This window comes from Pan paniscus, chromosome 18 (genome assembly GCF_029289425.2).
Source record: "Pan paniscus chromosome 18, NHGRI_mPanPan1-v2.0_pri, whole genome shotgun sequence".
In the NCBI taxonomy this organism is placed as follows: Eukaryota; Metazoa; Chordata; class Mammalia; order Primates; family Hominidae; genus Pan; species Pan paniscus.
Window position 1 is genome coordinate 29,884,672 of NC_073267.2, and position 17,861 is coordinate 29,902,532.

Here is a 17,861-nt window from a genome sequence, read left to right on the forward strand (position 1 = left end):
TCAAGCGATTCTCATGCCTCAGCCTCCCAAGTGGCTGGGACTACAGGCATGCACCATCACGCCCAGCTAATTTTTGTATGTTTTTCAGTAGAGGTGGGGTTTCACCAAGTTGGCCGGGCTGGTCTCAAACTCCCCACCTCAAGTGCTCTGCCCGCCTTGGCCTCCCAAAGTGCTGGGATTACAGGCATGAGTCGTGGTGTCTGGCCCTAATGTGAGTGATCTTTAACAATGAGGACTTGAAAAAGAAAACCCTGAAGAAACCTACTTCTTTGATATCTGGACGACAAGGAAGAAGATAGAAATGGCATCAGATAATAAACAGTGTAAATGTTTATCAGAAAGGGGCTGGTGGTCGGGACCAGTAGGAGGATCGCTTGAGTCCAGGAGTGCATCTCTACAAAAAAGTTAAAGGATTTTTTAACATTGGCCAGGTGTGGTGGCACACATCTGTGATCCCAGCTACTTGGGAGGCTGAGGAAGGAGGATTGCTTGAAGCCCAGGAGGTTGAGGCTGCAGTGAGCTGTGATCGAGCCACTGCACTCCTGCCTGGGTGACAGAGCAAAACCCAGTCTCAAAAAAAAAAATAATAATAATAATATTTTACATAACCAAACACTTCTAAAGATTAAAAAAAAAACCCTACAATTAATTAAAAACCTCAGGTCCCTCAGGCAATCATACCAGATATTGAAACAAAGCAATAACATAAGGACTGCAGTATTTATTTTATTTTTATATTATTTATTTATTCTTTGTTAGTTTGTTTTTGGAGTGTGGGTTTTGTTTTATTTTTTGATTTTTTTCTTTTTTTCGACCCACGGATTTATTCTTATTGCCCAGGCTTGAGTGCAATGGCGTGTTCTCAGCTTACTCAACCTCCGCCTCTTGGGGTTCAGTGATTGTTCCACCTCATCCACCCTCCACCTCTTGGGTTTGGGTGGTTTTTCCGCCTCGGCCTCCTGAGTAGCTAAGGGAGGAGTCTTGAGATTATCATCCACTGAGGCTGGAAGAGGAGAGGGTGGAAGAGGGATAAGGAGACACTCGTTCAGATTATCATCCACTGAGGGTGGAAGAGGAGAGGGTGGAAGAGGGATAAGGAGACACTCGTTCAGATTATCATCCACTGAGGGTGGAAGAGGAGAGGGTGGAAGAGGAGCAAGAGGACACTCCTTGATATTATCATCCACTGAGGGTGGAAGGGGACGAAGGAGACATTCGGGAGGTGTCTTGAGGCTCAGGGAGTTATCCGTTATAGAACGTTGTTGAGTTGGAGGAGGTGGCTGGTGGCCCATCCTGTTTTTTAAAGTTTCAGCTGTGAGGTAGGGCCAGTAGGGCAATCCTGAAGAATGACGATGCTCCGCTGCCGCCATTCTGACCTGTAGGGCCGAAGAAGGGAATGTTTTCACACATATTCATTTGATGGACAAAATTACCGCCACCAACAGGGTCTGCATCTTCTGTTGCTGGTGATAGATTTTTGCACCTTTCCATCCTCCAGGTTTCAAAATAGCAGTATCAGTGTCATAATATCACCCTTCCACTGAGTACTGCCGACAGCTGGGGAGTAAAGAAAAGTCATTGGGACACACTGTTGTCTCCACATGCCACTGTGTCTGTCTGCAAACGTAGGCAGGCTGGGGTCCTGCCCCAGGGAAGACAGAGTCATAACAGAGTAATAAAGAAGCATGTTTGAGACACAGGAGTGTCTATGTCCATCCTCATTCCTCCCTCACAGCCATCACCAGAGCATGTTTCTTGCACCAGGTCAACAGACAGTAAGAGAGGCATGAAAAGCCCATTGTCCACACATGTTGCAGCTTCCTTTTGGAGAATGTTTTCCAGGCCTTTTATGTTCTGTCTCTGATTCTCAGAACTCTGCAAGGTCAGTGTGACCACCCTGCTCCAAATCTAAGAAAACAGAGGTTTCCAGAGGAAGGAGAAATTGTGCCCAGGGTCACACAGCTTGCAAGAGGCAGAGTGGAAGTTGATTCCAGCTCTGCCTGCAGGACCCTCTCACTTCCCCTCTGTTTCCCTTCTTGACAAAGGATCTTCTTCACTCTGGAGGTGCCACCCATGAGAACAAAGAGCTCTGGAGAGATGTGGATTCCTGAAGAGCTGCAGGGGAACTGGGAGAGGGTTTTCTGACAGAACAATCTTACCTCAAGAAGTCAGTTAGGCATGGCTGTAATATTTCTTTTCACTCCCAGGTAATACCAAATTGTAAGTGCACTAGGACATAAAGAATACTTTTGTCCATGGAAAAATGAGGTGGGAATTCTAAACAAAGCAAGTTTTCAAACTGTGTTTCACTTCAAGTGTACAAGTCCCGTCACGTGTAATCATAGGACTCGGCAGCTTTTGAAGGTACAGAGGCCACACAAGAACCAGCTTAGCTGAGCATCATTTAAGGCCTTCATTTGGAATTGTCCCTGTGGGTAATAAGTTACATTCACTCTTCACTAATTTACAGTCAGGGCCCATTTGCTATTACAAATATGGAACCTCTGACACTTTGAATATTAGATCAGGGGCCCCACTGGGTGGGGATGAAGGTGTTTTTGCACAACATGGTTACCAACAGGGATGGGACTGTGATGCTTGTAGGCAGCCTTTCTCTCTGCCATCTCCCTCTGCAGGGCTTGAGCACAGAGCTGTAGGGAGAAAAATGTATCCATGTCCTGACCTGGCAGACTATGTTCAAAAGCAAGGAAAACAAACAAACTTACCCAGTTGCAAAGAGGCTTTCTTGCAGAAGGGGGGATCTGAAAAAGCCAACACATGAGAAATTGAATGTTGAGAGAGTCTAAGAGCCGTGGCATCATCTGCATCAGCACTGAACTATCCTGCAACTGCGGGGAGGAAGCTCCTTACTTTGCATTTGTGGTAGTCCTCTGCCCGCCGCCGCAACTCTTGTGCACGTTGAAACATTTTCCTATGGATTACAATCACTTTCATCAGATAAAGCACCACTTTCAGGATGATTTTAAATAATCTGCCATATTTCTGTTATCCTCACAACTGTACCCTTACACAATCTATCTCTACCTAGAAAATGTATTTCAGATGGCTATAAGAGTACAGTCTGAGCCGGTCGCGGTGGCTGACGCCTGTAGTCCCAGCACTCTGGGAGGGCGAGGCGGATGGATCACGAGGTCAGGAGATTGAGACCATCCTGGCTAATACGGTGAAACCCCGTCTCTACTAAAAATACCAAAGATTAGCCGGGCGTGGTGGCAGGCACCTGTAATCCCAGCTACTCGGGAGGCTGAGGCAGGGGAATCACTTGAACCTGGGAGGCGGAGGTTGCAGTGAGCCAAGATCACGTCATTGCACTCCAGCCTGGGTGACACAGCCAGACTCCATCTCAGAAAAACAAAAACAAAAAAACTGTACGGTCTGATCCAAACTGTTGCTATATTGATTCCTCCTCTTGCTTACTGCCTGCTGACTTCTGAGATGATAGTTTCCTTCCCCATTCTCAGTATATCCCTAATTCATCCTTCATTGAGCATCTTTTATCATAAAGCTGTATTCTCTTTGTATTAATATCCTTACCGTGTTTCACAGGGCAGAAACAGCTGGGCTTATAAACAGGCATAGTCCTTTTGAAGGATGTGGTTGATCCTACAACAACACACTTTCCTAAGGATGACAACAACTCACCCCACCCCTAGAATGGCTGGTATGAACCGAGTTTCCACACAGTCTAGCTGGCAATGGGGTCAGGAGACGTTTTGCTACTTCACATCTTTTGGTCACTGGTAAATATTAAGGTACTTTGTTTTCTGTTTTGTGAACTCTCTCTCTCTCTCACGATATGTCTTCTGACCATTTGTTTCTATTTCTGCATTTACTGGGTCTAAACACTGTACAAAGGTTAAAAACAACACTCCAATGGGCGTTTCCCAAGAGGGTGGGGTTCAGTTTCTGAACTCACTTGTAGGTGTGTATTTCTTTCATATCCAATTTCCCATTTTCCTCTGCCTCTGATACCTGCCTCTCCTTTTCTGCATGCTCACATTCTTTCATGCTTAGTTTCCTCAGATTAGAAGGGAGAGAAATGCACACACATGATCCACCAGCCCGTGTGGGATTCCCTCTGCCCTTCTGGCATCTGAAGGCTGTGATTCAAAGATCCCCCCTGCAACCTTCCCAGAAATGAACCAACTGATTCTCACAACCAAAGGGAGAATTGACACCTCCCATTGAGGGACAAAAAAAAGTCACACTCTGGCCTGCTGGCAAGTCACCTGTCATTTCCAGCTCATCTTCATACTTCCATAGTTAGTCCTATTCTTTAGTAAATATAAAGACTATTAAAAGCTTCTATGAGGTGCACTATGTGTGTCTCTGGGGTCAGTCTTGTGCTTGACACAGTGAAAGCTCATTTTAGTTCAGTGTGAAAAACCAGACCTCACCAATTCATCACAACTAACTCCATCGGAAGCAGAGGATTGCTCCTCATCTGACTCCTCCTGTGTGAGACCTGATTCTCAGTCAGAGGCTGATGCCGGAACTGAGACCATCAGCCATAGAGAGATCCTTCCAGAATATGGTGTCATTAACCCCGCAGTTCACTACTGCACTTTGCCATGATTCAGGACTGGAACTCTTGTCATCGACTTTAAAGATCCTGGTTGAGAGAAAAGGCAATCTGAATGCTGGGCGCATCTATTGAATTAGAAATGGTCGGAATGGCTCCTAAGTCAGGGTGTTATGTCCTGAAAATAGGTGACAATGGCAAAACATCCACCCTGGTGTTGACTGACTTTAACAAGGTTCAGTTCACAGAGATTGAGGGCAGAAAAAGGAAATGGCCTAAAAAGGGTAAGTTTGCTGTGTTGCCCTCACACCACTTGATTCATGGTCCTGATCCTAAGGATCTCTCCTGATACTTGGTTTTATAGGAAGGATGTGTAAAATTCCCAGAATGCTAGGAAACAGGGACAAAAACACTTCAAAGAGAAAGTTAATGAACTTGTTTCTGACCACAGGGCATCCTTCAGCACATGCTGTCTGGAGTGGCCTCCAACAAGGAGTGTGTGGTGAGGTGCTGAGAATGCAATGGGAGCAGGGTCCTGTCCCCACGCTAAAGAAGCTCACAGTTTAATGCAAATGAGAAGCCAGTGAGGACATCACTACTCCTGCTGTGCACTTGGGAACTAGAAACACAAAACCTGACTCTGGAGGGAAGCTAAGGAAGCATTCTACTCTTGAGTTGACATAAGTGCATCTGAAGCTTCTGATCTCCGATGAGAACAATGGGGGACACCAAACAGAATATAAAACTCATGATTGAATACATCAAATTGCTAACATGGCAGTAAACAGACATGAGGTGAAGATGGAGAAGAAGGAAACCCAGGACGAAAGTCAGCCTCGCATTTGGAACCCATTTCCCTGAGTTTCATTGCTGAATTCCAGAAGGAACTACTGAGATGCAAAGAAGCACAGCAGCTTTTGCACACATGCATGGGATTAGATGGAAAACAAGTGGATTGAGGGTCTGCCAATGAAAGCGACCCATACTGAAGTCCACTGGCTCTGGTTGAGACCCAGAAGAGTCATGCATCAGAATAAAGGTGGACAGAAAATACCCTGGCCTTTGTAGGGACTGAGCCTGCACCGACGACCTCAGTTGCCGCCTGTATGGAGGACCCCTGACCATCCCCCAGAAGTAGACTCCCATCTCTTCTGCAGCAAGATAACATGCTACTAGGCCTCAATTCATTGCTAAATATTTTTTAACAACTATCTCACATTTAACAAAAAAAGATCAGTCATATGGCAGCAAAATACAATGTAATATGACCAAAACATGAAAGACTGTGAAAATGAATCTGGAGGTGACCCAAGCATTGAATTCAACAATCCAGGCTGGGTGCGGTGGCTCACACTGGGAGGCTGAGGTAGGCAGATCACCTGAGGTCAGGAGTTCAAGACTAGCCTGGCCAACATGGTGAACCCCTGTCTCTACTAAAAATACAAAAATCGGGCCGGGCACGGTGGCTCACGCCTGTAATCCCAGCACATTGGGAGGCCGAGGTGTGTGGATCATGATATCAGGAGTTCTAGACCAGCTTGGCCAATATGGTGAAACCCCGCCTCTACTAAAAATACAAAAATTATCCGGGCATGGTGGCATATGCCTGTAGTCCCAGCTACTCAAGAGGCTGAGGGATAAGAATCGCTTGAACCTGGGAGGTGGAGGTTGCAGTGAGCCAAGATCATGCCACTGCACTCTAGCCTGGGTGACAGAGTGAGACTCTGTCTCAAAAAAAAAAAAAAAAAAAAATTGGCCAAATGTGCTGGCACACACCTGTAATCCAAGCTACTCCGGAAGCTGAGGCAGAATTGCTTCAAACTGGGAGCAGAGGTTGCAGTGAGCCAAGATTGCACCGTAGCACTCCAGCCTGGGCGACAGAGCGAGACTCTATCTCAAAATTAAAAAAAAAAAAAAAAAAAAAAGGCTGGCTGTGGTGGCTCACGCCTCTAATCCCAGCACTTTGGGAGGCTGAGGCAGGTGGATTACCTGAGGTCAGAAGTTCGAGACCAGCCTGGACAACATGGTGAAACCCCATCTCTAGTAAAAATACAAAAATTAGCTGGGCGTGGTGGTGGGCACCTGTAATCCCAGCTACTTGGGAGGCTGAGGCAGGAGAATTGCTTGAACCCAAAAGGCAGTGAGCCGAGATTTTGCCATTGCACTACAGCCTGGGCAACAACAGCAAAGCTCCATCTCAGGAAAAAAAAAAAAAAAAAAAAGACAGAGAAAGGAAAACCAATGCCAGTACTAGCAACTCCTCTTCCCCCGAAAAAATGACAAACAAGAATGTAGGAAGGGAAAGGAATTATAAAGCTTAAACTAATGAAGCAGAAAGGACAAACTCAACTTTGAACCCACTGAATCTGCCACAAATATTGTAGAAAATATTCTCAAGGACTTTACAGTTGTCTACTTTGATTGGCACATGGTTCATACAACAGTATTTGTGTCAAGGCACATCTTACTGTTTTCTGGCGGTCTTCCTCTTTCCATTGATTTTGTCATGATGGTTGATTTTCGTTGTCACCTTCCCCTTATGGATTTTCGCTCTAAATTTTCTTTCCACATGTCTCCATGGAGTAATGACGTCTTTCAGGCCAATTTTATTTCCTGGAAAGGAAGAAACTCTTTTCTTTGTGTGCATACAAATGGACCTCAGCCCTTGGTGAGAGTGAGGAGAAGAGAAGGTGAGAAACCTGAGGGCAAGAAGCTGTTCTTTCCCTTTCCAGGGCAAACTCATTTCCACACTATGGGGACTCCAACAGAGCCATACCTTCTTGTCTACGTCGGTTGGACCTCCAGGCACTCTGCTGTACATCCGTGGATCCATCATGTCCATTTCGAGACCAGAAGATAGTCTTCAGGAAAGACACCTAGGAAATAATAATATAAGAATGACGGCTGGGCACGGTGGCTCATGCGTATAATCCTAGTACTTTGGGAGGCCAAGGCAGGTGGATCACGGGGTCAGGAGTTCAAGACCAGCCTGGCCAAGATGGTGAAACCCCATCTCTACTAAAAATACAAAAATTAGCTGGGCATGGCAGCGGGCGCCCGTAATCCGAGCTACTCGGGAGGCTGAGGCAGAGAACCGTTTGAAGCTGGGAGGCGGAGGTTGCAGTGAGCCGAGATCACACCACTGCACTCCAGCCTGAGCGACAGAATGAGACTCTGTCACACACACACACACACACACACACACACACACACACACAAGAATGACATGAGGCTGGCACGGTGGCTCACTCCTGTAATCCCAGCACTTTGGGAGGCCGAGGCAGGCGGATCACCTGAGGTCGGGAGTTTGAGACCAGCCTCACCAACATGGAGAAACGCTGTCTCTGCTAAAAATACAAAATTAGCCAGGCATGGTGGTGCATGCCTGTAATCCCAGCTATTCGGGAGGCTGAGGCAGGAGAATCACTTGAACCCAGCAGGAAAAGGTTGTGGTGAGCTGAGATTGTGCCATTGCACTCCAACCTGGGCAACAAAATTGAAACGCTGTCTGAAAAAAAAAAAAAAAAGGCCAGGTGCGGTAGCTCACGCCTGTAATCCCAGCACTTTGGGAGGCTGAGGCGCGTGAATCACAAGGTCAAGAGATGGAGACCATCCTGGGGAACATGGTGAAACCCCGTCTCTACTAAAAATACAAAAATTAGCTGAGCATGGTGATGCACGCCTGTAGTCCCAGCTACTCGGGTGGCTGAGGCAAGAGAACTGCTTGAACTCAGGAGGCAGAGGTTGCAGTGAGCCAAGATCCCACCACTGCACTGCAGCCTGGTGACAGAGTGAGACTCCATCTCAAAAAAAAAAAAAAAAAAAAAAAAAATGACATGAATATACTTCACACAACGGAACTGTACACTTCAACACGGTTAGATGGTAATTATCATCTTATAAGTATTTTACCACAGGTTAACATGTTTCACAACTTGAAAAGGAAGTAATTACCTTCAGCTCTCTGAGTTCTAGAATTTGTAACATTTCACCCCCTGCTCCTTCCTGATCTGCACTGGAGCATCTTCCTTCTGTCCCTGCTCTACTCAGAGTTCACTTTCCCTTCCCTCACATCAGCTTCATTGAGGCTGGTTTGAACTTAACGCAAAACATTCTCACTAATGACTGAATTCCCACCAAGATTTCCATATTATCACAGTATGCTTTTAATCTTCTAAGATATTAAATATTTGTTCTCATCATAGCGAAAATGCAATGCAAATCCCATCTCAGATGTGGGTCAGATACCTATGAATCTCCTGAGGTAGTCATTGAAATGACTTTTTTCTTGAGATGGAGTGTCACTCTCAACCATGCTGAAGTGCAGTGGCGCTACCTTGGCTCACGGCAACCTCCACCTCCCAGATTCCAGCGATTCTTGTGCCTCGGCCTCCCAAGTAGCTGGGATTACAGGTGCCTGCTACCATGCCTGGCTAATTTTTGTCTTTTCAGTAGAGATGGGGTTTCACCATGTTGGCCCATCTGGTCTTGAACTCCTGACCTCAAGTGCTCCACCTGCCTCAGCCTCCCAAAGTGCTGGGATTACAGGCATGAGCCACCACACCTGGCCTGAAATAATATCTTTCAAATTCTTTGTAGAATTTGTTTTTTCCTGATTTCTGCACATAGGATCAAAAAAAAAAATCATGTACTAGGATTTCAAGAGAAGCAATGGGCAATCTAAAAAGATGAAAAGAGCAACCACGTCAATCCCACAGCTACTGCTAGATTTCATAGGAAAGGTAGCTGGCCCAGTTTGGAGCTAGGAGAAATGTCAAACACATGAAGAAATGACAAGCAAAGAAATGCCATCACGCATGAATGCTTCATGGCACCCATGATGTCCCTGCTTAGGAGGTAATGGTATAGATGACTAGATGACAAGGACAAAGATGAGAGGTGCGAAGACGTCCAAGTCCAACAGCTCAACTGAACTTTCCTAAATGGAATTGTTAAAAAGTGGTAAATTTAAAAACTTCCCCTGACCCACGTGGTGGCTCACGCTTGTAATCCCAGCACTTTGGGAGGCTGAGGCGGGTGGATCATTTGAGGTTGGGTTTTGAGACTAGCCTGGCCAACATGGTAAAACCCCGACTCTACTAGAAATACAAAAATTAGCTGGGCATGGTGGTGGGCACCTGTAATCCCAGCTACTTGAGAGGCTGAGGCAGGGGAATCGCTTGAAGCCAGGAGGTGGAGGTTGCAGTGAGCCGAGATCACACCATTATACTCCAGCCTGGGCAACAGAGGGAGACTCGTCTCGGGGGTCAGAAAAGGAAAAAAAAAAAAAAAAAAAAAAAAAACTTCCTCCAATTTATACCGAAAATTCTCTGTTCAGGACTAAGTGGCATAGAGAATGTTAAATGTGCCTAGATATCTTCATAACTCATATATTTTCTGCTTTCTACATATCTTGAAAGGCAGTGCCAAATGACGTGTAATTATCTAGGTGGTTAAACTGAAACATACTTCCTCTTCCCTTGAATATAAAAAAGCATTGTGGTATTAGTACTTTTATCTTGGATCATTGTTCCGAAGGAGGTTCAGCCCCCAGACGACCACATTTTTACTGTCATGAATGGCAAGACAAAATGTAGAGCTCAACTTACCCAAAGGAAAAAAGGCTCAAAAGACAAATTATGGCACAACTTAGCAGCCAAATTCTTACCAAGTACAGACTTTTGACATACTGATCTCTCTCCAGTTGCAAGTGGGAACATGCATTTTGAATGATGTCATTCAAAACTACCCTGCCCAGACACACTTTTCATTGATTCTCTTGGAGGGCAGTTCTAAGAGATTCTCTGGGGCTTTCTCTGCATCATGAGATGCAGTGCAGTTCTGCCCTTCACCTTCCGGCAGTTTGTCACCTCGTCCCTATGACCTCAGAGGAACTTTGTCTCAGGCCAATTGTTTGTTCCTTGGCCTCTTTCATTTCCCCTAAAAATCATTTGCTGCCCCTCTAAACTGGCCTACATCTCCATCTATCTCCCTCTCCCCTCAGAAGAGTGTGCTCTTTAAGCATCAACCATCTGGCCCTTCTAGCAGTCTCATTTTTCAGCTGGTTCCCATGTTTATGCCTGTTCTAGGTTTTTCTTCTCCTGTTAAGCTGTCTGTTGTCAGCTCATTTCTGCAGTGAATCTTCAGAGAGGAGATTGGAAGCTTTCCTTCCACCCATACGATAGAACTATAAAGCAGAAGAGTTTAGAAAGAATTTCCTATTTAAGTGACGAAACCTCATACTCCATTTGTGATAAATAGCACAAAGGTTAAAAAAAACTTATTTTTGACCAAAAGCTCTGTTGACATTCTATTAAACAAACACCGACCTATTTAATTTTCATAATGTAAATGGCAGACATTTTCATAATTCTTATGCTAATAAATCATTTCCCTGGTTGTTTGGGTAAAACCACATATTCATAATGAAGTCCAGAAATGTGAATTGTTTTATATAATTTATTCTTATTTGTGATTACAAGTATACCTCTACAGAAAGTTAGTATACTCACACAAAGGTAATTTGTGCAGAAGAGAATGGTAAATGTGTAAGGTCTCAGAAACTCAATAATGATAATTATCAAATTATCCAATTTTTGTGGAGATGGGGTTTTGCCATGTTGGCCAGGGTGGTCTCGAACTCCTCCACAAAAGTCAGTCTCACGATGACGATAGACAGCCAGAGTATTGATAACCTGGAATAATAATAGTTGAAATAATGAAAAGGTCAATGACACCGACAATATTTCACTCAGAAAGAATCATCCTTAGAAACCGTCAACCTCCTCCAAAAGGTAACCACATCCCTCAGATATCACCGTGGGATTCCACTGCTACAAAAAAGAACAGAAGTTACAAGTCTCATGTTTTTCAGATGGCTGGTAGTGTTTTTAGGCATTGCAAATGTGGGGTGCTGTCTTTCTTGGTATAAAGCAGGGATATCCAATCTTTTGACTTCCCTGCCTATATTAAAAGAAGCAAAGTTGTCTTGAGCCACACATAACATACACTAACACTAACAATAGCTGATGATCTAAAAAAAAAATTCTTTTTTTTTTTTTTTTGGAGACAGAGTTCCGCTCCACTCAGTCGCCCAGGCTGGAGTGCAGTGGTGCAATCTCGGCTCACTGCAACCTCCAGCTCCTGGGCTCAAGCCATTCTCCTCCCTCAGCCTCCCGAGTAGCTGAGATGACAGGTCTCTGCCACCATGCCCGACTAATTTTTGTATTTTTAGTAGAGATGAGGTTTCACCATGTTGGCCAGTCTGGCCTTGAACTCCTGACAGGCGATCTGCCTGCCTCGGCCTCCCAAAGTGCTGGGATTACAGGTGTGAGCCACCGTGCCCAGCCATTTGTTTTTGTTTTTGTTTTGGTGTTTTGTTTTTGAGATGGGGTCTCACTCTGTCACCCAGGCTGGAGTGCAGTGGCGTGCTCTCGGCTCACTGCAACCTCTGCCTCTCAGGTTCAAGTGATTCTCCTGCCTCAGCCTCCTGAGTAGCTGGGAGTACAGGTGCCTGACAATGTACTCAGCAAATTTTTGTATTTTTTGTGGAGATGGGGTTTTGCCATGTTGGCCAGGGTGGTCTCGAACTCCTGACCTCAGGTAATCTGCCCGCCTCAGCCTCCCAAAGTGCTGGGATTACAGGCATGAGCCACTGTACCTGGCCAAAATCTCCTAATGTTTTAAGAAAGTTTACAAATTTGTGTTGAACTGCATTCAAAACTGTCCTGGGCCACATGCAGCCCGTCACTCATGGCTAAGATAAGCTAAGTATATATAAAGTAATTATCTTTTCTTTTTGTTTGGAGACAAAGTCTTGCTCTGTCACCCAGGCTAGATTGCAGTGGCATGATCTCAGCTCACTGCAACCTCCGCCTCCCGGGTTCAAGCGATTCTCCTGCCTCAGCTACTGAGTAACTGGGATTACAGGCGCCTGCCACCGCACTCGGCTAATTTTTGTATTTTTAGTACAAACAGGGTTTCACCATCTTGGCCAGGCTGGTCTCCAACTCCTGACTTCATGATCCACCTGCCTCGGCCTCCCAAAGTGCTGGGAATACAGGTGTGAGCCACTGCACCTGGCCAGTAGTTATCTTTTCTTTAAAGTTATTTACTTGTTTTTTAAATTGATGCATAACATTGGATGCATTTATTATATATCACATGGTAAAAGAATCCCTCTAAATAATACTTCTCTCTTGGATTATATGAATCTTTGTCATTTAAAGCTCAGCATAAGTAAAAAAAAAAAAAAAAATACAATGAAGAGATTACTTCATTCACAAATAAGTATCAAATTTTGGTGCTTAAAAATTAACAAGGTGGGCCGGGCGTGGTGGCTCACGCCTGCAATCCCAGCACTTTGGGAAGCCGAGGTGGGTGGACCATGAGATCAGGAGATTGAGACCATCCTAGCTAACACGGTGAAACCCATCTCTACTAAAATTACAAAAAATTAGCAGGGCATGGTGGCACGCGCCTATAGTTCCAGCTACTTGGGAGGCTGAGGCAGAAGAATCACTTGAACCCGGGAGGCAGAGGTTGCAGTGAGCCGAGATCGCACCACTGCACTTCAGCCTGGGTGACAGAGCGAGACTCTGTCTCAAAAAAAAATTACCAAGGCGGAGATCATGAAAATGGCATGAATAGTGTGGGATTTCTCTAAGATTGTTGATATTAATTCCATTAGACTCTTATGTGAGTGAAGATGAAGACTTCCCCTGAGTAAGTTCAGACAGCTTGTGATAACATTTCTACATCGATTCCTCAGGATTTAACTATATATTCTTGAAAACATCTCAATTTTAAATGTTTCTTTCAAGATGGTGAATTAAACAGAGATAGCCCTTCATCAGGTTGAACTCAGCATATGCTGAGTCTGAAATGGAAATGATGGAGTTAGAGAACCATACAACAATGGTAATGATTTCAGAAACATGGTGTTGAGCAGAACAAAGCAGACACAAAAGAGTACCTATGGCATGGCATGCATCTGTATACGCGAAATTCCAGAATAAGCAAGCTAACCTATGATAAGAAAGAGACTGGCTGGGAAGAGTGAGAGTTCACTTTCTGGGGTGACATAATAGTGTAGATCTTGGCTGGGCACGGTGGTTCACGCCTGTAATCCCAACGCTTTGGGAGGCTGAGGCGGGCGGATCACCTGAGGTCGGGAGTTCAAAACCAGCCTGACCAACATGGAGAAACCCTATCTCTACTAAAAATACAAAATTAGCTGGGAGTGGTGGCACATGTCTGTAATCCCAGCCACTCGGGAGGCTGAGGCAGGAGAATCGCTCGAACCTGGGAAGCAGAGGTTGCGGTGAGCTGATATTGCCCCATTGCACTCCAGCCTGGGCAACAAGGGAGGAACTGTCTCAAAAAAATAAATGAATAAATAAAATAATGTAGATCTTGAAAGGGGGTTGGTTTATGCTGGTGTATGTACTTTCCAAAGTTAGTAAACTTACACTTAAGGTTATATATTTTGGCCAGGCGCGGTGGCTCACGCCCGTAATCCCAGCACTGGGAGGCCGAGGCAGGCAGATCACGAGGTCAAGAGATGGAGACCATCCTGGCGAACATGGTGAAACCCCATCTCTACTAAAAATACAAAAATTAGCCAGGCGTTGTAATCTGAGCTACTCAGGAGGCTGAGGCAGGACAATTGCTTGAACCCCGGAAGCGGAGGTTGCAGTGAGCCGAGATCTTGCCACTGCACTCCAGCCTGGGCGACAGAGTGAGACTCTGTCTAAAAAAAAAAAAAAAAAAGTCATCAAACCAGATGACACAAATCAAATGACATTTCACTTTGTTTTGGTCCATTTTGTTTGTTAGAGACAAGAGTGCAGCGGGGCCATCTCGGCTCACTGCAACGTCCAGCTCCTGGGCCCAAGCGATCCTCCCACCTCAGCCTCTCCAGTAACTGGGATAACAGGTACGCACCACCAGGCCCAACTAATCTTTTTTGGAATTTTTTGTAGAGATGGGGTTTCGCTATGATGCCCTGGCTACTCTTCAACTCCTGGACTCGAGTGATCTGCCCACCTCGGCCCCCTAAAGTGCTGGGATTACAGGCCTGAGCTGTGTAATTTCATGCCGCGTGACACAGCCCAGTAAAAAGGAAGAAACCCCGCGGGTCCAGCGTCTACTCACAGGGGTGGGATGATGGCTGATAAATCCCAGCAGGAGCCAAAAGAGGAGCCACCACCGCAGCCGCATGTCCTGGTCCTTTCAGGGCGCCCTGAGGCGGCCAGGACAGAGGTGGAGGTGGCTTAGGGCAGGGGGGAGGGAAGGGGACGGGGACCGGGGCCGGATCTGAGTTGGGGAGGGGGAGGGGAGGGGGAGAGGAAGGGGAGGGGAAGGGGGGAAGTAAGGGAAGGGAAAGGAGGAGAAGGGGGCTGTTGGGCACCTGGAGGAGGTGGAGGAGGAGGAGGAGGAGAAGAAGAAAGGGGTCTGGGAAAGGATCCGGTTCAAATTAAGTTCTCAAGCGCTGGTGGAAGGTTTAGCTACAGGTCACGGAGAAGATCAGGGAAGCAACAGGACACGCGGGGCAAGGGAGCGTGAGGCTTAGGAGCAATTAGAGGGAGACAAAAAGGTTCTGCTATCCACCAAACCTTCTTCGGTCTGGGCCCTCCCTTGGCAACCCTGGGGCTTTATACTCCCTCTCCACCAATCCCTGATGACCCCGGTGGTGCCTCACAATGGACAACGCCAAGTAGCGCCCGCATCATTCCAATGACCCCTCCCCCATCTCAGTCTCCCACACTCCTCGCAAGGACAGGTCCTCTCTGGAACCTTCACAAACCTGATTTCTGGTCCTCCCCAACCAGCTCCCTGTCCCTGCTTCTGGGCGCTCCTTCCTTCCTGAGCTCCCAGGGCTCCTCAAGGTCACTTTTGGTGACAAAACATAAAAAACAAATGATGGCAGGATGGCAGGAAGAACCTCATACCCAAGCAGGGTGCCAGGTTTTACAGCCTCCGCTCAGCCATTCATATCCTAAGCAACAAAACATCAGCAGGATGCGGAAGGTCCCGATAGTAAACCATCTCCATCACATCCATGTAGCCATCCGTCCATCAACCTGTATCTCAGGAACAAATGTAGATACATTCATTTTAAGCATGCATGGTACATTTACAAAAATTAACCTGACTTATTTTGTTCCAGCAAATCTCAATATATTTGAGAGCAATCAAATCACACAGCATGTTTCTGATCATATAACTGTGCTAGAAGTCAATGATTAAAAGCTAATTCAAAATTATTATTTGCTTGGAAATTCAAAGTGCCCTTAGAAGACATAAACATAAGAAAGAATCCAAAATGAAACAAGATTGCCTTTCAACTCAATGATAAGATCATAACATGGCAACAAAATGTCTCCCTCTGGCCTGGGAATTCCTCTTTGTGCCACAAGGTTGTGTGATCGCAAATCACCCCTAACCCACCTAGACATTTTAACATCCGAAACCGAGTGATGATGTCCTTATCTATATCATCTTACTGCCTGTGTGTGTGGACTTTAAATTCTGAACCCAAATGAGGGGGAGAAAACCAAGTTGACTTTCATGATTGACCTCTCAGGGATGTCCAAGGAATCTGTGCATTTCAAGAAACAAAGTTCATCAGCTTCTCTCCTAAGGTATTTGCCCACAATACCCAGAGGGCTTGGCAGCATCATGTGTGATGGGTGGGGAGCTCCAAGCAGGTGGGCAGGACCCAGGGGCCTGGTGACCAGGACAGACCCCCACTGTCCATCACCTTTCCTGGCCCTGTCCTCTGCTAAACTTCCCACAGGCCTTCTGCCCGATCACACAGAGTATGCCCAAACTCTCTCAGGCCTCTGGCAGCTGAAAACCACTGCTTTAAATCCCTTTACCATTTACTATGACATAAGGTTATTGTAAACAGGAAATATTCTATTGATGCTACAAATGGAAAGCCAATGCCTTTACCATAAATAGAAAAACAACCCTAAGAAGCAAGCAAAACAAAAACAAAAGAGGGGCTGGGTGTGGTGGCTCACGCCTGTAATCCCAGCACTTTGGGAGGCCGAGGTGGGCGGATCACAAGGTCAGGAGTTCCAGACCAGCCTGGCCAATATGGTGAAACCCTGTCTCTAATAAAACACAAAAATTAGCCGGGTGTGGTGGTGGGCACCTGTAGTCCCACCTACTTGGGAGGCTGAGGCAGGAGAATAGTTTGAACCCGGGAGGCAGAGTCTGCAGTGAGCCGAGATTGCACCACTGCACTCCAGCCTAGGCGACAGAGCGAGACTCTGTCTCAAAAAGAGCAACAACTACAAACAAACAAAAAACAGGGTTAACAAAAGTATGGAATTCAATTCTTTTTATATGCTGCAGCCACGTTCTGGCCCTAGATTTGGCTGGGCATGGTGGCTCACGCCTGTAATCCCAGCACTTTGGGAGGCTGAGGCAGGCGGATCACGAGGTTAGGAGTTCGAGATCATCCTGGCAAACATGGTGAAACCCCGTCTCTACTAAAAATACAAAAATTAGCTGTGTGTGGTGGCAGGTGCCTGTAATTCCAGCTACTCAGGAAGCTGAGGCAGGAGAATTGCTTGAACCCGGGAGGCAGAGGTTGCAATGAGCCGAGATCACACCACTGCACTCCAACCTGGGTGACAGAGCAAAATTCCTTCTGAAAAGAAAAAAAAAAAGAAATATTAAGTAACTTGTCTGAGGCCACATAGTTACCAAGACGTGGGAGCTGGGACTTGAACCCAGGCAGTCTGGCTGGATTCATGCCTGCAGCCTCTGCACTCCTGCTACTTACTGTGTGAGAAGCGCCTGTTCTGTGGAAGGTTGTGGGCTGAGATCTTTCCATGAGTTCCACTCATTTACCCCCAAGGCTGTTCTTAAAGACGGGCATGACGGTTATGCCCATTTTACAGATGGGGCCCTGAGGCTCAAAAGGGCATGCCACTCACCCATTTCCACAAAGCTATAGTTAGTTAGCAGAGGGCAGAATTCGGCCGCCTCTCCCCTAGCTTGAAGGCTGTGATTGACACAGAGGTTTTTTTGTTGTCGTTGCTGTTGTTTGTTCCTTTTTCTTATTTTTGAGACAGGGTCTTGCTCTGTCATCCCAGCTGGAGTGCAGTGGTGCGATGTCAGCTCACTGCAAACTCTGCCTCCAAGATGCAAATGATTCTCGTGCCTCAGCCTCCCAAGTAGCTGGAATTACAGGTGTGCACTACCACGCCCAGCTGTTTTTTGTAGAGATGGGGTTAGTAGAGATTTGTTTTATAGAGACGGGGTTTCACCATGGTCTCTACTAAACCCTGTCTCTACTAAA

General features: G+C 46.1%; 1 protein-coding gene across 2 annotated transcripts; it reads right to left on the reverse strand.

Annotated features, from left to right (window-relative positions):
- Positions 1-720: 720 nt before the first annotated feature.
- On the reverse strand, positions 721-17,861 carry LOC129394185 (nuclear pore complex-interacting protein family member B9-like). Of its 2 annotated transcripts, XM_055099598.2 has the most exons (7): positions 15,496-17,861; positions 11,056-11,238; positions 7,320-7,419; positions 7,012-7,156; positions 2,872-2,932; positions 2,727-2,762; positions 721-1,376 (listed from the first exon to the last, which is right to left on the reverse strand). In XM_055099598.2, exons 1-7 carry the CDS (start codon positions 15,556-15,558, stop codon positions 786-788), a joined length of 1,179 nt encoding a protein of 392 aa, XP_054955573.2. In that variant the 5' UTR covers positions 15,559-17,861; the 3' UTR covers positions 721-785. The 2 variants fall into 2 exon arrangements, with proteins under 2 accessions (XP_054955573.2, XP_063453500.1); XM_063597430.1 differs by lacking the exons at positions 7,320-7,419; positions 11,056-11,238; positions 15,496-17,861 and having other exon boundaries at positions 7,012-7,190.

Bases quoted from the DNA above. Each gene is read 5' to 3' on its own strand.
- LOC129394185 (XM_055099598.2), bottom strand. From the start codon at position 15,558: ATGTTTTGTTGCTTAGGATATGAATGGCTGAGCGGAGGCTGTAAAACC. The intron at 7,157-7,319 runs GTATGGCTCTGT...CTTCCTTTCCAG, and splicing joins CAACCGACGTAGACAAGAAG to GAAATAAAATTGGCCTGAAA. The intron at 2,933-7,011 runs GTAAGATGTGCC...TGTAATCCATAG, and splicing joins AGGAAGACCGCCAGAAAACA to GAAAATGTTTCAACGTGCAC.